Source organism: Dreissena polymorpha, chromosome 8 (genome assembly GCF_020536995.1).
Source record: "Dreissena polymorpha isolate Duluth1 chromosome 8, UMN_Dpol_1.0, whole genome shotgun sequence".
NCBI lineage: Eukaryota > Metazoa > Mollusca > Bivalvia > Myida > Dreissenidae > Dreissena > Dreissena polymorpha.
This window is the reverse complement of record NC_068362.1, coordinates 74,131,547-74,157,011: the sequence shown is the minus strand read 5'-3', so window position 1 is coordinate 74,157,011 and position 25,465 is coordinate 74,131,547. Positions and strand designations below refer to the sequence as shown.

General features: G+C 37.4%; 1 protein-coding gene across 3 annotated transcripts in view; it reads left to right on the top strand.

Moving 5' to 3' along the window:
• Positions 1 to 25,465, top strand: part of LOC127841978 (HAUS augmin-like complex subunit 8) — a 42,394-nt gene that overhangs the window by 5,399 nt on the left and 11,530 nt on the right. The window contains exons 3-13 of one of the 3 annotated variants that reach the window (XM_052371209.1): positions 513 to 684; positions 1,397 to 1,487; positions 4,369 to 4,535; positions 7,034 to 7,131; positions 10,758 to 11,016; positions 12,568 to 12,626; positions 17,608 to 17,684; positions 19,862 to 20,132; positions 20,444 to 20,580; positions 22,848 to 22,967; positions 23,965 to 24,084. In XM_052371209.1, the coding sequence (XP_052227169.1) occupies positions 513 to 684; positions 1,397 to 1,487; positions 4,369 to 4,535; positions 7,034 to 7,131; positions 10,758 to 11,016; positions 12,568 to 12,626; positions 17,608 to 17,684; positions 19,862 to 20,132; positions 20,444 to 20,580; positions 22,848 to 22,967; positions 23,965 to 24,084 (1,571 nt within the window). Of the gene's footprint in view, positions 1 to 512; positions 685 to 1,396; positions 1,488 to 3,014; positions 3,022 to 4,368; positions 4,536 to 7,033; positions 7,144 to 10,757; positions 11,017 to 12,567; positions 12,627 to 17,607; positions 17,685 to 19,861; positions 20,133 to 20,443; positions 20,581 to 22,847; positions 22,968 to 23,964; positions 24,085 to 25,465 lie in introns of those variants that run through there. The other 2 variants (XM_052371208.1, XM_052371210.1) reach the window with 2 other exon arrangements.

The following is a 25,465-nucleotide window of genomic DNA, read 5'->3' as shown; positions in this document are numbered from 1 at the left end:
GTATGACTTATGAAGGTACTTATAGTTTTTTTTATGTATTACCATATTTTTTCAAGTGATAATACAGTCAATGACATTAATGTAATGTAGTAAGGATTCTTTTAATAATCGTCCTAAATTATTGTTCATATTAATAAGGTTGAAATAACAGACAGTTTTCACACTGCGAAAAAGTGGCAAAAACTTTTTTGGGGCCAGTGAAACCCCTGGGTCATGGTTCACAATGGTCCATTGGTGATCGCAAAAGATCCACTTCTCCCTAAAACTGCCTCACTTCTCCCTCTTTAGAGCTGAGGGAGAAGTGACTCCTCCCAAAAATTGGAGTCTAGCTTGATCCCTGTATGCGTTTTTATCTTGGCATGCATGGCCAAGTTTACATTTGGGTCACGTGCAACCCAAAAGCCATCACCAGGTGAAATGTCAGGAAAATATTATTACCAATCTAGAAATCACAGTTATGACTCTTGATGAAAACTTGGTCAGAGCCATCATTGTCCTTTTTTGTATGACAGGTCTAAAAGGAGGACATACTGGTGGTGTCCTTACACAGGGTCATTTGAACACTAGCAATGTCTCCACCGGTAGCATTTCGGGGCTTCATGCATCCAACTCGTCCCTCAACAATTCCCACCATACCTCTCTCATACAGGGACGGCTGGAGGGATCACTGTTCTCACCAAGAAGGTATTCAAAATATTGCATAATTTCATATGACACCTGTATTTTCATATGACCTCAGTTTTATCAAATAATTCAACTTTGCACAGATCAATTTTTCACGATCTTCACAACTAAAATACACACTTTGACAATGGTAAAATTATCATGCTTTGTTAATATTCAGCATTTAATATCTGTATGTGCAATAGTTGGTTTATGCACTGGGAGTAAAACAATATTGTGAATGTTTTTGATATTTAATGCAGTACCAATAGAATATATTCAATTTACACCAATTGCTTTCAAACATAAGCATCTAAAGCATTTCTTAGTCTTATTAACTTATATTTTTGAGTGAAATAATACACATGATGTACTTTGTTCAGAAATTATTGTTTAATATATATTGAATGATTTTCTGTGGACTGGGACCTTAATAACTTCAGAAGTTTTTAAGACTCAATGTGTGTTAAGTGTTAACTGACACTTTGTTTTATAAATTAGTGTCTGCATAGTATTACAAGAAGTATTTCTTATGAAATTACGTTTTTAGATAAGTTTAATTATATTGAGAAATTTTTGACATTGTAAATCACACAAACAGTACATATATGTGTTTAACTACTTGTAACATTATACATGTAACGCAACTCAATAACTAAAGATCAAAACAAGCATTGTTTTTAGGGTCTATCACATGGTAGGCAAATTATGCTTAATTTTTGTTCTTTTTTAGAGAGGTACCAATGGTGAGTGAAGAAAGAACTCCGAACCATGGTGGCCCTGCAGGTAGTCTTGACCTGACAGACAGTGAGGCAGGGGATGAGGTATGGTACAATGTAGTTTGACAGACATTTAGGCAGTGGATGAGGTATGGTAGAATGTAGCGTGACAGACATTGAGGCAGGTGATGAGGTATGGTAGCATGTAGCATTATGGACATTGAGGCAGGTGATGAGGTATGGTAGAATGTAGCCTGACAGACAGTGAAGCAGTGGCTGAGATATTGTAGATTTTAGCTTGACGGACAGTGAGAAGGGGTTGAGATATGGTAGAATGTAGCCTGACAGACCGTGAGGCAGGAGATGAGGTATGGTAGAATGTAGCCTGACAGACCGTGAGGCAGGAGATTAGGTATGGTAGAATGTAGCCTGACAGTGAGGCAGGGGATGAGGTATGGTAGAATGTAGCTTGACAGACAGTGGATGAGGTATGGTAGTATGCAGCCTTGTGGTCATTGAGGCAGGTTAACGAGGTATGGTAGAATGCAGCCTGATAGACAGTGAGGCAGGGACTGAGGTTTGGTAGAATGTAGCCTGACAGACAGTGAGCATGGGTGTGATTTTTATCTTTTTTGGCTGATTTCCTCCCTTTCAATGGTGAACTAATTTAACACATAGTTGTATAATTTGCCAGATCTATATAGAAACAAAGAGTTTAGTTGAACTTTAAAGGAAGGTAGGACATTTTCCTCTCCTGAGGTGGTTCTTACATCACACGTACAGGGCAACAGATAAGATTTCATGTCAATTAGTTTTCACTGCAAGCTTTTTGAAACAATTAGTTTTTCCCCTTTAATCAATTCGTCAAAAAAAAATTACAGTTAATAAAAACTTACCTTTATTTCTGGGTGAGATGAGCTCTTTAATATTCGGCGGTGACAATTTGCAGCAATTCTTATTGCAATAAATTAACTAAAGTCATGTATTCATATTGTCAATGTTTGCTTGCTTATATTAATAAATTCATTTAATTGTCTATTGACCAAGCATATATGATAATGATTCTGTTTTTACCTGTCCTGTCCGTCAGTCTCAGAGCACACATTTTTAGCTTTAAAACACTCTTTACAACCTCTTTACCCGACGAATTGTTTCGCGTTACAAATTGAAACATATTAGGCGCGCACGCCGCTAATGAAATTTTCTTAGCACGTCCGCGTTTAGAACAAGATGCCGACATTTTCGCCTATTTTTTGACGGAAGAAAATTGTTATGTAGACACCGTTCTGAACCTGTGTTCATATAAACTTTTCACTAATATTTCGACCGCACTGAAAGTTACAATATACTAATTCAAATCAAACACAGTGTGGAGGGTATCGGTAAAATAAAATGACAAAGAATCGATTGCAATTTGTTTTCCAATTTTGTAATTGTTTATTGTACGATCGATTTTGTATTTCAATTCGTTTTCTGTACACTATAAATCGTAAAAACGATAAAACGATCCTTATCTGTTGCCCTGCACCAATAGTGAGGAAGGGGTTGAGAAACTGGTATGGTAGAATGTAGTCTGACTGACAATGAGGCACTGGATGAGGTATTGAAGTCTGTTGCCACCAGCATGGCAGGGGATGAGGTTATGAAGTCTGTGGCCATCAGCATGGCAGGGGATGAGGTAATGAAGTCTGTGGCCAACAGCATGGCAGGGAATGAGGTATGGAAGTCTGTGGCCATCAGCATGGCATGGGATGAGGTATATAAGTCTGTGGCCAACATCATGGCAGGGGATGAGGTATGGAAGTCTGTGGCCAACAGCATGGCAGGGAATGAGGTAATGAAGTCTGTGGCCATCAGCATGGCAGGGTTTGAGGTATGGACGTCTGTGGCCAACAGCATGGCAAGGGATGAGGTATGGAAGTTTGTGGCCAACAGCATGGCAGGGGATGAGGTAATGAAGTCTGTGGCCAACAGCATGGCAGGAGATGAGGTATGGAAGTCTGTGGCCAACAGCATGGCTAGGGATGAGGTATTGAAGTCTGTGGCCAACAGCATGGCAGGGGATGAGGTATGGAAGTCTGTGGCCATCAGCATGGCAGGGGATGAGGTATGGAAGTCTGTGGCCAACAGCATGGCTGGAGATGAGGTATGGAAGTCTGTGGCCAACATCATGGCATGGGATGAGGTATGGAAGTCTGTGGCCAGCAGCATTGCAGGGGATGAGGTATGGAAGTATGTGGCCATGAGCATGGCAGGGGATGAGGTATGGAAGTCTGTGGCCAACAGCATGGCAGAGGATGAGGTATGGAAGTATGTGGCCATGAGCACGGCAGGGGATGAGGTATGGAAGTCTGTGGCCAACAGCATGGCAGGGGATGAGGTATGTAAGTATGTGGCAATGAGCATGGCAGGGGATGAGGTATGGAAGTCTGTGACCAACAGCATGGCAGGGGAGGGGGTAGGAAGTCTGTGGCCAACAGCATGGCAGGGGAGGGGGTATGGAAGTCTGTGGCCATTCGCATGGCAGGGTAGGGGGTATGAAAGTCTGTGGCCACCAGCATAGAAGGTGATTAGGTATGGAAGTCTGTTGCCAACAGCATGGCAAGGGATGAGGCATCAAAGTCTGTGGCCAACAGCATGGCAGGAGAGGGGTGTAACAGTCAGTAGCAATCTGTTATGGTAGTCTGTAATGGGATGTGGTATGGTAGTATATAGTTATCAGCTTTTCGGGTGACAGAGTATGGTAGTTTGTCCAGGGATGGGGTATGCAAGACTGTGGCTATAAGCTTTTCAGGGGATGGTATGGTAGCATATTATTCAGTCATGTCATAATTAAACATTAACAATCCTGCACTAACAATCACAGCAATTCTGAATGCTTAACTATTTGTTATAAATTTTAAATCAATTTATGAAGGTATATTTTTACAATCCTTAAATGTCAATGCATTTGAAGGCAATAATTAGTCTTTTATAAATTGCCAAGATGTCTGAGCCGAGGTCACACTATCCGAGGCCTTCAGAGGTTCTGTGGGTGGATGCTTCAAGGCGGACTTTGAATCCAGACGTGTCAGAGGTCGACATTCGTATTGGTGTGGACGCCTCCCCTGTAAAGATTGTCTGTCACTCCCCCTCCCGCATAAATCATACAAGGTAGGACCTGTAATATAACTGTTGGAAAGTGTTCTTTTTGTTTTGTCGTATATCTATTGATAGTTCACCTGCCACAATCAACAGATCAAGACCTATTGAAATTGTAAATTCTTCCACTCAGGTCAATCTGCAATGCAGTGGTGTTATGGATATGGCGTCCGCCTAGCGACCGGTAGGTCAAGGGTTCGATCCCCACCATGGGAGTGTTCTTTAGATCTCCCCAAAGACACCAAGTACTGGTTCTAGGCCTAGGAAACAGACTCGAGAGCGTTTATATAAGCCTTAGGCTTTCGGTGCAATTGAGCTAAAATAAATAGGTTTAAACTAAACTAATCTGCAACAAACACTGTGTAGTGTTAACCCTTTACCAACTAGATTCGTATTTTGAAGCATATGAAGTCCCACAGAAAGTTATATTTATGCCCCCCTTCGAAGAAGAGGGGGTATATTGCTTTGCTCTTGTCGGTCGGTCGGTCGGTAGGTCGGTCGGTCCGTCCACCAGGTGGTTTTCGGATGATAACTCAAGAACGCTTGGGGCTAGGAACATGAAGCTTCATAGGTACATTGATCATGACTCGCAGATGATCCCTATTGATTTTGAGGTCACTAGGTCAAAGGTCAAGGTCACAGGTGAAGGTCACAGTTACTGGAAATAGGCATTATAAATTTATAAGGATTTAGCATGGTTCAAACAAGGGAAACAACTACGGTTTATGCATGTTCTTTTTATTACAGATTTGCTTCCCTTTAATTCATTCAAAATCTCATTTTACAGCAAAGATTCCAAATCTGACCTGTAAATGAGCCCCATATTTACTGCCAGTGCTAGGTTACCTTTTCCCATTTGATCATTCTTAAGTATTGGTATTGTAATGCTGCTACTGCTGCTGCTACTGCTACTACTACTACTACTACTACTACTACTACTACTACTACTACTACTACTACTACTACTACTACTACTACTACTACTACTTCTACTACTTCTGCTACTGCTGCTGCTGCTGCTGCTACTACTACTACTACTACTACTACACCACCACCACCACCACCACCACTACTACTACTGCCACTACTACTACTATTTTTACTACTACTACTACTACTACTACTACTACTACTACTACTACTACTACTACTACTACTACTACTACAACTACTACTACTACTTCTACTACTACTACTACTACTACTACTACTACTACTTCTACTACTACTACTACTACTACTACTACTACTACTACTATTACTACTACTACTACTACTACTACTACTACTACACTACCACCACCACCACCACCACCACCGTTCACAGTGACAAAAAACGTATTCACACAATGGCTGCTACTACAACTTATAGCCCATATAGGGGGGCATGCATGTTTTACAAACAGCCCTTGTTAATTATATACCTTTATTACTAATTTCAAGTTTTAAAGGCTTCATTTCTAACCCTAAGATACTGATCAGCAGCAAACAGCATAAAATCTGAACAGCCTGCAAGTTACTCGTTGGCTGTTCTGGTTTTATGCTGGTTGCAAGAGCCATTTTTAGCTCGACTATTATATATGAAATATATATAGTGGAGCTATCCTACTCAACCTGGCGTCGGCGTTCCCGTTAGCGTGCAAATGTTAAAGTTTGCGTACTACCCCAAATATTTCCAATGTCCTTTACCAACATGACCCCAATCTATAAACAAGAGCAGACAACTGTATCAAGCATTTTGACAGAATTATGGCCCCTTTTATACTTAGAATATGCATATTATTGATAAATATATGTTAAAGTTTGCGTACTACCCCAAATATTTCCTATGTCCTTTGACATATTGCTTTCATATTTTGCATACTTCTTTACGAACATGATCCCATTCTATAAATAAGAGCAGACAACTGTATCAAGCATTTTGAAAGAATTATGGCCTCTTTTATACTTAGATAATTGAACATTTGGTTAAGTTTTGTGTTTTGGTCCATTTTACTCCTGAAGTATCATAGCTATTGCTTTAAGACTTGGAAAACTCGCTAACTATCATAAGGGGACTGTACAGGGCAAGTTGCATAACTCTGGTTGGCTTTTTAACGGAATTATGGCCCTTTTTTGTCTTAGTAACTTTGATTATTTTGTTAAATGTGTTTACATCTTCTTCTAAAGTATCAAGGCTAGTGCTTTCAAACTTCAAATACTTTCTTACTATCATGTTGGTACTGTACCTGGCAAGTTTAATTTGACATTGACCTTTGAATGACCTTGACTCTCAAGGTCAAATTAATAAATGTTGCTTACATTGCCATAACTCCTTTATTTATGATCACATTTGATTCATACTTTGACAAAACAACACTTACTTGTCACTTTGCTTCTTATTGGGGAAACGGTTAACAAATGTTTTTTCAAGAAATGTCAGTGAGAATAAAGTCTATACTTTCTAAATGATTAGACCTATTTTTCATCAAAACTTGTTAATGGGTCAATTATGTTTTCTGTGATTCCAGACAGAATCATGGGAAAAGCACACCATCTCATGCAGATGTGGAAAACATGAAAATACAGTCCCACAAAAAATCCATTATAATCAAAGAAAAAGTAGCAGGTAAATATGAAGGTAAACATAGGTATTTTGTTAGACCTTGGCACCTCTGACATACTTATTAATATTCATGACTTATTAGTCTGGAATACAGGCTGTCGCAGACGTTTTGAAGGAATAAGTTTTGTCTGTATTTTATTTCAAGAAGTCGAAATGTCTTAAAATGATAACAGAATATGTTGTTTACTCCTTGTGTGGATGAAAACAAGAAAATTGTTAATAGGAAATCTTTAGTTATTGGGTTAAGTATTGTTAAGCTTTCCATATAAGGAACTGTTCCATAAATAATCGACAGGAAACAAAACATGTTCTGCGCAATAAAAATAAGTTAAATAACTCTTAAATACAAATTGAACATACATCTTGACATTCATAAAATGATGTCTTGTTTCTCAAGTACAAATTGAAAATAAACGTAAAATTCTTCAGAATCCTTGAAATGATTCTATTTTTGTAAACATTATCACAAATCTTGTTAATAAAAACAAAACAAGAAGCAACCATTTTTAGCTCATCTATTTAAAAAAGAAATGAGCTATTGTCATCACCTTGGCGTCGGCGTCCAGTTAAGTTTTGTGTTTAGGTACACTTTTCTCATAAAGTATCAATGCTATTGCATTCAAACTTGGTACACTTACTTACTATCATGAGGGGACTGGGCAGGCAAATTTAGATAATTCTGGATTGCATTTTGACAGAATTATGTGCCCTTTTTATACTTAGAAAATTGAAAATTTTGGTTAAGTTTTGTGTTTAGGTCCATTTTATTCCTTAAGTATCAAAGCTATTGCTTTCATACTTGCAACACTTACTATCATAAGGGGACTGTGCAGGCAAAGTAATGTTACTCTGACTGGCATTTTGACAGAATTATGAGCCCGTTTATACTTAGAAAATTGAAAATTTGGTTAAGTTTTGTGTTTAGGTCCACTTTTTTCCTAAAGTATCAAAGCCATTGCTTTCATACTTGCAACACTTACTAACTATCATAAGGGGACTGTGCAGGCAAAGTTATGTAACTCTGACGGGCATTTTGACGGAATTATGTGCCCTTTTTATACTTAGAAAATTGAAAATTTGGTTAAGTTTTGCGTTTAGGTCCACTTTTTTCCTAAAGTATCAAAGCCATTGCTTTCATACTTGCAACACTTACTTACTATCTTAAGGGGACTGTGCAGGCAAAGTTAAGTAACTCTGACTGGCATTTTGACGGAATTATGGGCCCTTTATACTTGAAAATTTGGTTAAGTTTTGTGTTTTGGTCCACTTTACCCCTAAAGTATCATAGATATTGCTTTCATACTTTGAACACTCGCAAACTTTCATAAGTGGACAGTAAAGGACAAGTTGCATAACTCTGGTTGTCATTTTTACGGAATTATGGCCCTTTTTTTGACTTAGTAACTTTGAATATATGGTTACATTTTGTGTTTAGATCAACTTTACTTCTAAAGTATCAAGGCTATTGCTTTTAAACTTTAAATACTTTCATGCTATCATGAGGGTACTGTACCTGGCAAGTTGAATTTTACCTTGACTTTTGAATGACCTTGACTCTCAAGGTCAAATTATAAAATTTTGCTAAAAATTGCCATAACTTCTTTATTTATGATTAGATTCGATTGATACTTTGACAAAACAACTCTTACCTGACATACCACAATTGACTCCGTCCAAACCATCCCCCCCAGGTCTAATAAATGACCACCACACCCTCACACTATACCCCACCCCCACCCCAAAAAAAATAATTTTATGCCCCCCGGTAGGATGGCATATAGCAGTTTAACTGTCCGTCAGTCTGTCAGTCCGGAAAAATTTAACATTGGCCATAACTTTTTAACTTTTTAAGATAGCTACTTGATATTTGGAATGTATGTGTATCTCATTGAGCTAAACATTTTGAGTGGTGAAAGGTCAAGGTCATCCTTCAAGGTCAAATGTCAAATTTAAGGTGTCTGTCCGTCCGAAAACTTTAACATTGGCCATAACTTTTTCAATATTGAAGATAGCAACTTGATATTTGGCATGCATGTGTATCTCATGGAGCTGAATATTTTGCGTGGTGAAAGGTGAAGGTGAAGGTCATCCTTCAAGGTCAAATGTCAAATATATGGCGTCTGTCCGTCCGAAAACTTCAACATTGGCCATTACTTTTTTAATATTGAAGATAGCAACTTGATATTTGGCATGCATGTGTATCTCATGAAGCTGCAAATTTTGAGTGGTGGAAGTTCAAGGTCAAGGTCATCCTTCAAGGTCACACAAAAAATCAAAGCGGCGTTCTCATGAAGCTGCACATTTTGAGTGGTGGAAGTTCAAGGTCATCCTTCAAGGTCAAGGTCATCCTTCAAGGTCAAAGGTCAAAAAACAAATAAAAAATTCAAAGCAGCATTATTATGAAGCTGCACATTTTGAGTGGTGGAAGGTCAAGGTCATTCTTCCAGGTCAAGGTCATCCTTCAAGGTCAAATGTTAAAAAAAAAAATCAAAGTGGCATTATCATGAAGCTGCACATTTTGAGTGGTGTAGGTTCAAGGTCAAGGTCATCCTTCAAGGTCAAGGTCATTCTTCAAGGTCAAAGGTCAAACAAAATGAAAAAAAAATCTAAGCGGCGTTATCATGAAGCTGCACATTTTGAGTGGTGGAAGTTCAAGGTCAAGGTCATCCTTCAAGGTCAAAAAATAAAATATAAAAATTCAAAGCGGCGTTCTCATGAAGCTGCACATTTTGAGTGGTGGTAGTTCAAGGTCAAGGTCATCCTTCAAGGTTAAGGCCATCCTTCAAGGTCAAAGGTCAAAAAATATATTTAAAAATTCAAAGCGGCGTTCTCATGAAGCTGCACATTTGAGTGGTGGAAGTTCAAGGTCAAGGTCATTCTTCAAGGTTAAGGTCATCCTTCAAGGTAAAAAAAATGATATTTCAAAGCGGCCTTCTCATAAAGCTGCACATTTTGAGTGGTGGAAGTTCAAGGTCAAGGTCATCCTTCAAGGACAAAGGTAAAAAAATAAATAAAAAAAATAATTTCAAAGCGACGCAATAGGGGGCATTGTGTTTCTGACAAACACATCTCTTGTTTTTTTAAACATGGTTAAAAAACACAAATATTTATTTTTATTATTTTATTTTTGAAATACCGTCCAACCATCCCACCCAAGAATCCCCCCCCCCCTCCCCCCCCCAATTTTTTTTTTTTGCATTTTTTTTGCATTTTTGGATAATGTAATAAATGACCACACCCCCACACTATACACCCCTCTCCACTCCACCCCTCCCTCCTTTGTGATTGAAATTGAGATAGGTCCCTACACCTTTAAAAAGAAAAATAGATGAGCTGTCTGCATCCGCAAGGAGTGCTCTTGTTATGAATTGTACTGATTAATTTAGCCCCACTGTCAAAAATTGGGCTTTATGCATGTGCGTAAAGTGTTGTCCCATATTAGCCTGTGCAGTCGACTGAACGAGATTTATATCAAGAGACTTCCTTGAAACAAAAAGAACCATTAAAGGGAAAAGTGTTGCCCCTGATAAGCCTGTGCAGAATGAACATTCCAATCTTGGATGACACTACACCAATGAATTAAGCCCAGTCTTCACTGAGAAATGCTCAATTGTGTTAATAACTTTCAGATGATCATATAGACCCATACACAGCTGTCCAGTCTGTACCCATGTCCCCCAACTTCAGTACCAGTGACAGGAAAGTGCTCCAATCTCTGCCCTCCAATATCTCCCAGCCCAACTTCAGTGACTCGGGTGGCTCTGATGTGTTGTATGTTGACCACCATGAACATGATAAGATGTCTGTACGAAGCGAGGATGACTCGGTGTCGTTGAAAGACAATAAAGATGTGGTGGTCACCAACCATAAGTTAAAAATTGGGGACAGGTGAGATTGCTTGGAGATTGTTGGTTTTGGTTTTAAATTATTTGTATGCCCCCCTTCGAAGAAGAGGGGGTATATTGCTTTGCTCATGTCGGTCGGTCTGTCGGTCCGTCCACCAGGTGGTTGTCAGACGATAACTCAAGAACGCTTGGGCCTAGGATCATGAAACTTCATAGGTACATTGATCATGACTCGCAGATGACCCCTATTGATTTTGAGGTCACTAGGTCAAAGGTCAAGGTCACCGTGACCAGAAATAGTAAAATGGTTTTTGAATGATAACTCAAGAACGCATACGCCTAGGATCATGAAACTTCATGGGTAGATTGATCATAACTTGCAGATGACCCCTATTGATTTTGAGGTCACTAGGTCAAAGGTCAAGGTCACGGTGACCCGAAATAGTAAAATGGTTTCCGGATGATAACTCAATAAGGCATACACCTAGGATCATGAAACTTCATGGGTAGATTGATCATGACTCGCAGATGACCCCTATTGATTTTGAGGTCACTAGGTCAAAGGTCAAGGTCACGGTGACCTGAAATAGTAAAATGGTTTTCGGATGATAACTCAAGAACGCTTACGCCTAGAATCATGAAACTTCATAGGTAGATTGATCATGACTTGCAGATGACCCCTATTGATTTTGAGGTCACAAGGTCAAAGGTCAAGGTCACGGTGACCCGAAATAGTAAAATGATTTTCGGATGATTACTCAAGAACGCTTTTGCCTAGGAACATGAAACTTCATAGGTACATTGATCGTGACCCGCAGATGACCCCTATTGATTTTCAGGTCACTAGGTCAAAGGTCAAGGTCACAGTGACAAAAATCGTATTTACACAATGGCTGCCACTACAATGGACAGCCCATATGGGGGGCATGCATGTTTTACAAACAGCCCTTGTTTTTTATGTGTGCTGCTTAAATTGCAACAAAAACCTTTTTTATTTTTGTCCATAACTGGGGTATGTGGGTGTGGGGGGGGGGGGCAAAATGTCTAAAATTGCATTTTAAATGCAAACAAAGGCAATAAAATCAACATAACAAGTAGTAACTTGGATTCAACAAAAGCAATTCTAATAGCAATTAATTCAACCTGTCCTATTGGTGTTCTAACATTCACAATGTGAGCCTTAAAAGTGAAATTTTAAACACATGGGCAGTGCTCTGTACAAAATGGTGGTTTAATACACATGCATAACATGTCCTCCTAAATTAGTCTATGCAGTCCAAACAGGCAAATCAGGGACGACACTGGAATTTTACTAATAACATACTTTCCGAAACACAAAATATCATAAAAGCGGAAAGTGTCGTCCTTGATTAGCCTTTGCGGACTGCGCTGGCTTATCAGAGACGACATTTAACGCAAATGCATTAAACCCCTTTTTCACAGAGCACGGACCATATGTTTAGAATTCACTTTTAAGGCTCACATTGTGACAGGTTGAATAAATACCGCCCGGCCCATATATATTGGAAGTTTATTTATTGAAACACCATAAAACCATATTCACAGAATCATAATATCGTTGTTTTATTTGTAGAACACCGGGTTCAGCAAAAAAAATAAAAGGACCAGAGACAGCCAAGAAAAAGAAACCAGGTAATAATGTTTAGTTCAGGGCTTTTTTTCCCGACTTTGTGAAGCGGCCCTGGCCCCTCACTTTGTGAAAAAATTAGTCGCGAACTTGTCAAAATTGTGAAAAATTGAGTCGCGAACTTCTTAAAATTGTGAAAAAAATGAGTCGCAAACTTCTTAAAATTGTGAAATTCAAAGTTCAATGCGTAAGTATAGTTAAAGCATGTTAAACACTTGAATATTATCAAAATTTCCTTAAATAATGCAATAAAGGCATATTTTCCTTCTATGAATACAGTATTTGATACAATTACAACACATATACATATATCTGATTTGCAAAACATTCATGTATAAGATACAACTAAAATACCTGGTCTCAACACTTTTTTACCACAGGAATAATATTTACACTGTAACTCCAATATAGTGCGGTCCGTTATAACGCTGTGTCCAATATAACGCGGGGGGTGCTTGGATCCCGTTTTTTCTCCAACCTTCCATTTCTGATTCAAATCCATGTTATGCAATTACTTGTATTTTCAGAAAATTCAAAGAAGCCGGCCATCACAGCTTGATTTCTTTATCCGTTCGTTTAACTGATTTTAATCGATTAGAGGTTAAACGACACTCGACAGCTAATTGGTGTTAATCTGTTGTGTTATGTCAATAAAGGTGTGAAAACTCGCGAGTCCGTGTTTATTACATGAATTCCCTATCAAAGCGGTTTGGTGCGCTAATTTCAATAAGGTAAGTGCAAGAGTAATAATTATCAAATTAAAGTTATTTAAAACGATTACCTGTTTATGTTTTATATTTATCGTGTATTGTATTTCATTGTATAAACTATGGCTGTGTAAGTGTGTTATCGTTTATTATATGCTATACAAGCTTGATACATAAAAAGATCTTTGTGTATGTTTAATGTTTCAGTACGTATACGAAAAGTAAATTAAAAAATCCTTACGATTTATTTACATTCTAACGCAGTGTAATTGTTAACAGAGATTCACTTAAATTTTTGCCCGTTATCAGAAAGTCCACGGAAAGCATGTTTTTTACATGCTGCGTATGACGCAATAAAACATTACTTTGTACATGTATCGTATTGCATTCAATCTAAATTTAAATTCGCTCGTCCAATGAAAGCTGTGTCCCATAATGCACTGTACTATTTTTCTGAAAAATGGCGTAGGCATATGAATTTGTTTACAAAATTCGTAAACATATTTCTTGTAATAAATGTTTTACATTATTTTTTCGTAAGTGATGTTGTAATTATATTGGATTATCGGACAAATGTGCATATTAGAAAAGCGGTATATATACTGTTATCGTTCGATTCGATTTATATGCATGTATTTGCGGATGACAACACAGCATGACATAAATAAATAAGCTCAAAACGTATAACGCTGTCCGTTTATAACGCTGTTGCGTGTCTTGGACCCCGTCATCCGCGTTATATTGGAGTTACAGTGTATAAACATAGAGCATTTCTGGAGCATGTTTTGGACTTTAGCTTTAGAACTCTGTTCTTTTTACTCTTGAAAATGTCAATAATGCTCTCAATATCTGAAGAGGAAAATTCCTTCTTCATGATAATTTTCATGTTCTGTGAGCCTGACCCTCGCAAGTGCATGATGATCTCCCTGGGAGGTTGTCATTTGATCTGAAACATTAGGTATACATTGAACAACAGTACTTTTGTAAGAAATGTAAACAAGTTATTTTATTTTCACATTTTTCCACAAAGCATAAATAGACTACATACAAAGTTTGAATCATGAATATGTGTCATGAATATGCATTTAAATTAAAAATATATGAAGGGAACACATTATTACTTTAACCAAGATTTACAATCGTAAACAGATACGAATAACAAGTCTCGGTCATCAATACTAGAGGACGTTTTGACTAGCTTCCATCAATACATAAGCCGCGGCAGATGCTTTCACCTCAATCAAATGACTTTCCTAATAATGTGCATGTTTCAAAACTTACCCTTCTGTAGAAAATTTTTGTTTCTTCACTGTTATCCCAAATTTCAATAAATCTGGATTATTTTGCGTTTTTTTAATTTTCTTCGTGTAGTAACGAGCGTTCCGCGTCGCCATTTTTTATAGTGGCGTTGCTAGGCAGAGCTTTATCTATTTACGCCGGTTTCACCGGTTACTCAACACTTAAAATCAATTAAAACAAGCAAACATCATTAATGTGAGTCGACAATTTTTCGCGAATTCGGAAATTAAAAACTAGGTTATGAAACTTATATTTCTGTTCTGAAATGGCCGTTTTTGACAGTTTTGAGCACGAAACGGCCGTTTTTGTAAATAGTCACGGACATGTAAGGATTGTGAATTGGCCGTGTCAAAATTGTGAAATGTCCGTCCACGGCCAATCGCAAAGAAGGAAAAAAAGCCCTGTAGTTAATAAGTTTTATTTACCTGCCAATAATTACCATAAGTTGCATTTTAAATCCTGCAGCAGTGTATAAGGCACACACATTTTGAATTCCAAAATGGAGGGAAAAATGGTTTCTAGTCAGAAAAATAAGCAAAGCGGATATCAACGACCATTTTTCAATGCACAACTGGTTGATCACATGAGTGAAACCTAAGTCATTGGCACTGAAATGGATGACTTATTTTGAATGCAATTAAAAGGGTTTTATGATTGAGAACATAGGAGCATATTAATTTCGCCAAGATAATACTAAAATTCCTGTAAATTCGTCATAATCAGTGGCACGTTCAAAATAAATTCTTATTGCCACACTGACCGCTTGGGTCATTATACCCTTTGGACTTCCGTTTAAAAAAATGTGTTAGGACACTTTTTAGCTCACCTGATAGCTCAGGTGAGCTTTTGTGACCGGTCTTTTTCCGTCGTCCGTCCTTCCGTCGTCCGTCCACATTTGTTCGTAAACACTCTAGAGGCCACATTTATTGTCCGATCTTCATGAAACTTGGTTAGAAGCTTCTTCATTATTTTTTATCGAGTGCACCGGGATTGTCTCCCATATGGCCATCGTCCCCAGAAAAACGTGTTAGTTGGTTACGGGGGATAGTGCAAAATACAGGAGACACCCCGTTACAGAGGTGACCCTGGGTCTTTTAGTGCCCAGTGTATAGCACCTAGTACACTGCACCTCGGTTTAACGTCTCATGCGAAAGACGAGTTAGTAGGTTAGGTGCAGCGGGGGATCGAACCAGCGATCTCTGGATTGTGAAGCCAGTGTGTGTTACCACTAGACCACGGATCCGCTACTTGGTCAGAAGCTTTGTCCCATTGAAATCTCGGTCGAGTTTGAAACTGGGTCGTGCCGGGTCAAAAACTAGGTCACTAGGTCAAAAAAAAAGAAAAACTTGTAAACACTGTAGAAGTCACATTTTATGCCCAATCTTCATGTAACTTTGTCAAAATGTTTGTCTTAATAATATGTTGGTTGAGTTCAAAAGTGGTTCCAGTCTGTTGAAAAACATGGCCACCAGTGGGTGGGGCAGTTTTCCTTATTTGGCTATAGAGAAACCTTGTAAACACTCTAGAAGTCACAATTTTTGCCCAATCATCATGAAAGTTGGTCAAAACATTGGTTTTATTGATATCTCAGACAAGTTCGAAAATGGTCCAGATCTGTGAAAAAAACATGGCCGCCAGTGGGCGGGGCATTTTTCTCTATATGTATATAGTGAAAACATGTGAACACTCTAGAATTCACATTTTTGCTCAATTTTCATGAAACCAAAGGTTTTTTTTGTCACAATATTGCATTATATATTCAGATAAAAGGAAACGTCTTGAGGGCACAGTAGTTGGGGGGACAAGAATTTTTTTATCGAAAATTTCAAAGGGCCATAACTCTATGAAAAATCATCCGACCAGAACCCACTGATAATATGCACATCTCCTCTTGGTAGTGAAGTTTCCCATAAAGTTTCATTGAAATCCGGTCATTAGTTGCTGAGAAATAGCCCGGACAAAAATTGTGCACGGACGGACGCACACACGCACTGACAAACGAAGCGGCGACTATATGCTCCCCCCAAAATAAATTTTGGGGGAGCATAAAAATGAATGTTTTACAGACAAAGATGCTCTCAAGTAAAACAAATGGACATAAGAAATTAATTTAGATTTTATTGTTAGTTTTTGGCATCCTATAGAAAGAAGTGTAAGAAGTTTTCATTGGGAACATTCTGGATAAGATTGTAAATAATGCTTCAGTTGGCAGAATGCAGCGTTTCTACAATTGAAAACTATAGACTGAGGATTGGTCTTTTGCTTTTCTTTTTTAATTCATGTTATTTTCAATGGGGGGGGGGATGTTAGAGATGATAAATTACTGTTAAATAATATTTTAATTTTTCTTTTGCTATGATTATTCTCTTATACAGTTTAAAGCATTTGCAACAAAGCATTTCCAAAGGCTTTTATTTATTTTACCTTCTTTACATTTCTATGAAACTACTTAGGTGACAGTGGTACAAGGTAATTGATTTCAACACTGGAATAACTGTAAATTTTTAACACTTGGTACGATTATTATTTCGCCTTCTGGAGTAGGCGTGCAGGCTGGTACTGAGTTAACTTTGATTTTACAGAAAAGCTTTTTTTTAAGCCATAATTGTCAGTACTCTGTAGTTTATGTAGTTGAATAATGAAACACATAAATGTGTGCTAGGGATGTTTACAGGGGCATTATTATTTTTAGAACATCTGGGTATGTTTAAGTAAGAATATAATGACACATGTTGTTTCATAACAGCCTGGGTTTAATTGATGTTCAATGATTATTTTTGCATTAATATATTTGATGCAATAGTAAAAATTAAACTAAAACATTTAGGATCTAAAGATATTTGTGTTTTCGGTAATTTTAATATACCCAACTTATTCAATGAATTAAAATTTAAAAAGTATATATAACTATAAAATAGAAATATTCACATATAAGTGTGCGTATCCCAATCATTATCATACAAAGTTTGTCTCTTTACAGGCCGTGTAATACCGTCCCGTTTTATGCAGGCCATGGAAACCAAAGTAAAGACATCACTCTCATCCAGGATGGAAAAGGTAGAGTCCTTCTACCATCCTAGTAATAGAAGTATCAGTTTGTTTTGTGCAGTTTTTTTATTCCCCAGGTAGGAGGGCATATAGTGATCGGACTGTCCGTCCGTCTTTCCGTCACACTTTGCGTTTAGGTTTCGAAAAATGCTCATAACTTCTATGTCTCTTGAGATGTAACCTTCATATTTGGTATGCATGTGTATATGGACAAGGTCTTTCCATACGCACACAAATTTTGACCCCTGTGACCTTGATGTTGAACTTAGGGTCCGCATTTAGGTTTCAAAATCTGCGTTAAGGTTTCGAAAAATGCTCATAACTTCTATGTCCCTTGATATATATCCTTCATATTTGGTATGCATGTGTTATGGACATGGCCTTTCCATACGCAAAAAAATTTTGACCCCTGTGACCTTGACCTTGAACTTAGGGTCCGTGTTTAGGTTTCGAAATCTGCGTTTAGGTTTTGAAAAATGCTCATAACTTCTATGTCCCTTGAGAAATAACCTTCATATTTAGTATGCATGTGTATATGGACATGACCTTTCCATACGCACACAAATTTTGACCCCTGTGACCTTGACCTTGAACTTAGGGTATGGGTTTAGGTTTCGAAATCTGCGTTTAGGTTTAGAAAAAAGCTCATAACTTCTATGTCCCTTGAGAAATAACCTTCATATTTAGTATGCATGTGTATATGGACAAGGCCTTTCCATACGCACACAAATTTTGACCCCTGTGACCTTGACCTTGAACTTAGGGTATGGGTTTAGGTTTCGAAATCTGCGTTATAAAGCCAGTATCCTATCAAGCGTTTATAGGGGGCATAAGTCATCCTATGGTGACAGCTCTTGTTTTTAATTTCTATGAAACTGCGTATTTACAAAAGCATATGCATATGACATTTTTTTAAAGTGATATTATGGGCATTTTTCACTGTTGAATTGAGCTGAAAAGAATTAACAGGTCAAAAGAATTAGTTAAAATGTTGTACAATGTAACTGACCAATTATCTACAACTCATCTTGCTACCAGTTGTTTATAAAAAATATATATTATTTTCGATATTTTACATGACTCACCCAGTCCTCTAAGCCGAAATAATCCATGAAACAAAATTGTGTTTTTGTGTCATATTAACGAATCTGCATAAAAACTGCATTTAGACTCACATCATTCATCGAATCCTTTCTGTCGTCAGTTGTCAAAACGAAAGTACGGTTGATATGCAATTGGATTATTTTCTCTTTCCGGGATATTGTTTTAGTAGGTTGATGCTGCATTAACAAATATAATAAGTGTATATGAAGTGAAAACACCAAAAATAAACAATGGTTGCGATAGACACCTATATACTGTTAGATGCCCATAATAACACTTTAACAGATTCATAGTTAATATTGGCCAGAATTTCTGTTGAAAAATAGGACGCTTTGATTATACAGGATTGTCAGGTAATCGATTGAACCCCCAAAAGTCATTTGTAGGCAATAACCGTGAAGGAAAGGAATATATATATTTATTTGGGATCAATTATTAACACATCGGATTCCATCTTTCATAATGTCATGCCGTTTTCGAATCGCTGGCATCTATTGCTTAATTTATAGATCGATAATGGTAGATGCTTGTAGCAGCGCAGCCCCCTTTTTGACAATAACACTTTAAAAGAACCGCATCACACAACAAATTTCACAATTAAATTTGAAATCCACAATTTAAGTGCCCCATAAAACATGTCTTAAAAAAAACTCAATTTATTATTATATAGTAATGTTTTTTTACAGTACACTGTATAAGCCATTTGATCACATGGTAAAAAGGATGTGTAGACCTCGTTTCTCTTCTGAAATATGGAATTTTGTACAAAAGAAATATTTTGTTATTACAGTTTTTATGCCCCCGGATTGAAAGATCGAGGGTATATTGTTTTAGGCCTGTCTGTCATTCATTCATTGTGTGTGTCCCAAAACCTTGGTTAAAGTTATGCTATAACTTTTGCATTATTGAAGATAGCAACTTGATATTTTGCATGCATGTGTATCTCATGGAGCTGCACATTTTGAGTGGTGAAAGGTCAAGGTCATCCTTCAAGGTCAAAGGTCAAATATATGGCTTCAAAGCGGTGGAATAGGGGGCATTGTGTTTCTGACAAACACATCTCTTGTTTTCTTTTTTGACAGACATCAACAGATTCCACCAAAGGATCCAGAAGTTTGGACATGCCCCAATCCACCCGTAAAGTTGCTCGCAATCCACGACCAGCATCCTCCTCCTCTGCGTCAGCCAGTAAGAAGGAGAAAGAGACGAGGCGACCTTCCACACCAGAAAATCAGTCCATGGCGTCGTCCACGGGAGGTAAAACCTCCACCCCAACAATGGACTGCTCCAATTTTACTCATGAAATGGACATTGATGCCTCGGCTATACACCCTGAAGCGTCAATTCTTGCAGGTAGATGATGATATGAGCTTCGCATAGTAATTTATTTTTCTGAATTCAGTCTTAAACAAACAGCAACAAATTAAACTAAATCTTTTTTTAAGTTGTGTGATGTTTTTTCAAAAGCGAATGTTTCATCGCTGGGAAGGTGATTTGCATTTCTCCTTAAGAGATAAAATGTTGGTTTTAATTTAAATTAGGATTAAATAGAACAATGTTTACATTAGTAGGATTGTTATACTTGCGGCATTCACACTCATACGTTTTCAACACCCATGTAGAAATTCAGTGATAGATTTTGTTCTTAATCCTCTTCCCTTCAGGTGGACACGGGGTCTCCAATCAAGGTCGTACAAGGTCAAGATTACAACATGACCTTGCGGATGACCTTTTGGGTCAGTCCATTGTCTCCAACGTATCAATATACCATCAGTCAACTGTCTCATCAAAGCCAAAACAGGTACAACATCTCTACCACTGTAGATGAGAACTTTTTTATTTAACCAGGTCTTCAACCAAGTTTGAAATTCTTGTGATAAGATTGGGGTACGTCAGCGGATTTGCAGGCGTTCAACTTAAAAGAGTTAGATTCCTTCCGATAATATTTGTATGCATTTAACAATCTTATTGAAACTTAAGACAATAAAATTACATTGAGACCTAGCTTTGGATTTGTATCTTTATCGTGTTGGGAAAAGGTTAAGGTCACCAGACATTCCCAAAACTATTTTTAGTCCACAGGACATTCTGTCCTGTTGATTTGACAAACTTGAAGGACTGGACTGGGGTTCATAGGACCAAAACATGATGTCACCAACTCAAACTTATTGACATAATGATAAATGGAAACATGTTATGCAAAATAATCAACACAACACTGAACACTAACAAATCACAACACACTTACAGTATTCTAATGAAAAATATTTAAACCAAAAATTAGTTAAAAACAAACCAATTTCTCAATTGAAAATACGATTATTGTAAACTGGTATGCAAATTGTTGTTTAAACAAAAGTTTTCAGATACTGATCAGGACTTGTTTCCTTCTTTAGCCCCCTTCCCCTAAGAGAAAGGCCCCTTCCCCAAACTTAATTTCTTTACAATTATGCAAATTTTCCTAAATTTTAAGTTTACCTTTGAAAAAATTCCCCCCTTTCTTAGTTTTGTGGATATTTCCCCCGTAAAATTGAAGGCCAGGCCTTTTCCCCACATTAAGAAACTAGAAATGGCGCAGCAGAGGCTAGCGCATCCCCACACCGCATATTTTACCCAGGGGGCACCCCAGGGTTGGTAATGGGGCCATGCATAGTTAAGATTGACTGTATTGTCATAAGAGATGTTCAGTATCAATTGGAAGTGAATTGGTGTAGAAATGACGAAGTAAATGTAAAATAACACAAAACAAGAGATGTGTTTGTCAGAAACACAATGACCCCTCTTGCGCCGCTTTGATTTACTTTTAAAAAAATTCATTTGGCAGGATCATTACTTACCTCCCTTTAAAGCTTATTACTTCCCTTGGATTTGTTTTTTTTACCTTTGGCCTTGAAGGATGACCTTGACCTTTCACCACTCAAAATGTGCAGCTCCATGAAATACACATGCATGCCAAATATCAAGTTGCTATCTTCAATATTGCAAAAGTTATGGCCAATGCACCATACGGGGGGCATAAAAATGAGTGAAAATCTCTGACCTGGCCCCACCCCAACCCCCATAACTTTTGACCCAGGGGTCAGATCAAAATTCCGAATAGTGCAGAGTCGCACATATGCTCATAGCTACCATGTGTGTAAGAGAATTGAGAAATTGCACTGAAATTATGTGTTTTGATTACTTATATCTTGTTTAGACCCAGCATGGGAGTTTTGGATGTAAGTTAAAAGTTTAAGGTAACTGTTACCAAAAAAAAGGCTTTTACTCAATTACCTGAGTTGGGATGGGGATATTGTTCCTAGATTTTGTGTTTCGGTAGCTTGCATTCTTATAGGCAGCTTATATGTATACAAAGCTTCCCTCTGAGACCAGTTGGATCAAGATCTCGGAACTGTTTCTCATATTAGAAAGACTGTTTCTGATCAATAGCTTGACATTTCATGGGGATGTTTTCTGATAATGTGTTTGTTAGTAGCTTACATGCAGAGCTAACTAAGGATTGTATATGGGACCAGGTGTGGTAAAGGATACTGTTAATGAAGAAAGAAAAACTGTTTTCATTCTTAAAACTTTTATGGTAGACCTAGCATAGAATTGCACACATTTTTTAATTAGATTAGTAACTAAAGCGTTTGAAGTTTGGTATTTAAATTGCAATAATTCGTGCTTGACATTGATGTTCATCAATAAAGGTCTTATGATCAATTAAAAAGAATAAATATTCCTGCATTCAGCTTATTTCCTCTTTTCAGTGCGCAGATTGGTGTCCATAGTGTTAGTTCTTAGCTATTATGAGTCTTTTTAAAGTTGGGGTGCACTTTGGATAATTATCCCCTTGAAGTGTTTTTATATGGTACTTCATTTTATGTTATTTATTGTGGTAAATGTTGGAAATGATTGGCTTACGGTGAATTTTTTTATCCTGAAAGGATTTTGTCAAAACTAAAGGATTTAAAGCTTTCTTATTGTTATGAAGAAAAAAAAGATTTACTAATAACCAGTGGTGGTAACCTTTCATTGCATTTCACTACTGGGTATGAAGCTAGATTTGTTTTTCTCTTATTCCAGAAAAAGGATGCAAAAAGTGCACAGAAAGCGATAGACCTTCAATACATGTTTTCTCAACAGTGGGCCTTCCTAGAAGCAAAGGCCAAACAAACCTTGCATGAGCAGGAGCAACAAGCTATGGTAACGATAACAACCAGTGTTTGTTTACTCTTTTTTTTGTTTTTTTTTGTAATCTGGTAGCCCTGCTCTTGACATCATAAATATATACAGCTATTGACTCAGAGGGATGTTTAACTCATTCATGCCTAGCGTCTAGAAAAAAGGCCTTGGCAAACAGAGTAGACCCAGATGAGATGCCGCATAATGTGGCGTTCTATCAGGGTCTAGGCTGTTTGCTTAAAGGAATTTCTGTAAGAAATATTATAAAATTAGAAATAAATATACCAGACATCCTGAACTTTGGAAATAAATTGATCCAATTTAGAAGGATGGGTGAGTCCACTAGGCATTAATGGGTTAAAACATTTATTTTGTGCAGCAATAGATACAATGCAGTATCCTCAAAAGTCCCAAAACTACTACAGGCAACAAGGTCTTGTAATCTTGTTACTATTACTGGCCTGAATAATGGCTGAATTCCAAAGCATTGGCAAGTCAACTAGTAATTGATACTTGACCAAAAAAAACAAAAAAAAACATAAAAATTATTTCAGAGACCTTGACTTGTATGTGCCTTGTCAAAAGGAGGGCGGACTTTTTGGGAGTCTGCATTGCACTTGAAAAAATTATATAGCTAAATACATTAATTATTTAATATTTGTGTGTTTTTTCGCAGGTGTAAACGTAGTATATGCAGTTAATAGTTTGTTGTACTTAAGAGATTCTAATTGCCTCTTGTTGCTTTTATCAAAATGGCATGCTCAGTTCTTGTTCAGGATTCCCCCTTGCTCACAATATTTGTTTAGCCAAATTAACTGTTGAACATACAAATTCTTCTCATTTTGGCTGCATCATAAGGCATTTTGACAAACACACAAATGTATCCAAATACTATTCTCTAATGCACAATCTCCTTTTTTGTAGCCATTGGAAATAGAAAATACTCAGAGTAGCTCTTACTCGTTGATTCTCGTCACACATGCTTTCTTTTATTCTCATTTCAAATATCTCTCAACAGGCTCAAATATACGGTGTGTACGAGGAAGTAGAAAAGTTGCGTAAAGAAAAAACAGAAAAAGATAAATACCTTGCCAGGCTCCAGCATACTAATAACACGGATCACATGGCTGAAGTGCAGGTATGGAAAGGTTTATATAAGACGCGTTCTGGGAAAAAGGGGCTAAATACATGTATATATGTGTAAAGTGTCATCCCTGATTAGCCTGTGCAGTTATATGTAAACAAAATTTAACTTCAGCTGCTCTAGTGGGAAAGAATGATTATTTAAGATATGTGATCTTGTATTTGTTGCCTCATAACACTAGACACACCAACCCAATGTGTTATTAACACATTAAGCTAAGTAAAACTGGTTTAACTGTCAGAACAAACACAATATAAGGAGATCTTTATCCTTTGTGGAACAGGCAGATGTATTTCTTGATTGGTTGTGTTTTCTCGCTTGTGCTTAGCCAAGCAAAAGAAGATTCATCTGAATGAGTAGAAGTATCTTTTTAATTAGCTGTTCAGTAAAGCACAGGTTCATGGTCTTATTAAGAAACATGTACTGATATTCCATACATACCAGATGTGTGACGACACTGTATGTATGTGCATTAAGCCAAATGATTTCCAAAAACAAGGCTCAAAAAATAATTGCACAGAATGTTATTTTTTTCCCCACAGAGTCAGTGCGTGGGCCCTGTCATAAATAATAACTACCGTATACGTGCGCTTATAAGACGCCCTCGCTTATAAGACGCACCCCGATTTCGGACTTTATAATCGGTGGATTTAAGACTGACCCGCGTGTAAGACGCGGTAAAATTTTGCCGTTTTCATCGGCCGAAAAACGGCAGAATGTTGAAGAAAATCAATAAGAAACACATTGAGAATTTTTCAAACTCGCGCTGCATACAATTAGTAATTCACGCAAGTCCAAAAATAAAACAATCAAACATCAAAGTAAATTATATTTGTTTATTTCATGACATATAAGTAGGTTTTAATTTATTTTCAAGTATTATTCATACAGTAAAAATAATTATCAAATTAACACAATTTCTAACAATTGCGTATTTAATCAATTTGCCATAACAATTTCAAACATATTACGTTCGTAATTGATCGTATCAGTCATCTTAAAATCCCTCGAAATCCTCATCATCGCTTTCACCGAACAGTTCGTAGAATTCCTCACTAGTGAGATTGTCATCGTAAACCCAGTCGCCGATATCATTATCATCATCGTCGCATTCACTAATCTTTGCACAGGCCGATACATCCTCAGATTGATCGCGATTTTCCACAAGATCATCAAACAACTCGTCGTCCTGTGTACCATCCATTGAGTTTGAGATCATAAGAGTTACGTTTGCGTTTCATTTTGACGATTTCAGTAGTTCTAATTTGTAAATATAATTGTATTGTTTGACGGGTATTGAAAACTAAGAGGCAGATATAGATTACCTTGATTATGCAAATGTTACGCCCATTGTCTATAGGTAATGCCTACTTTC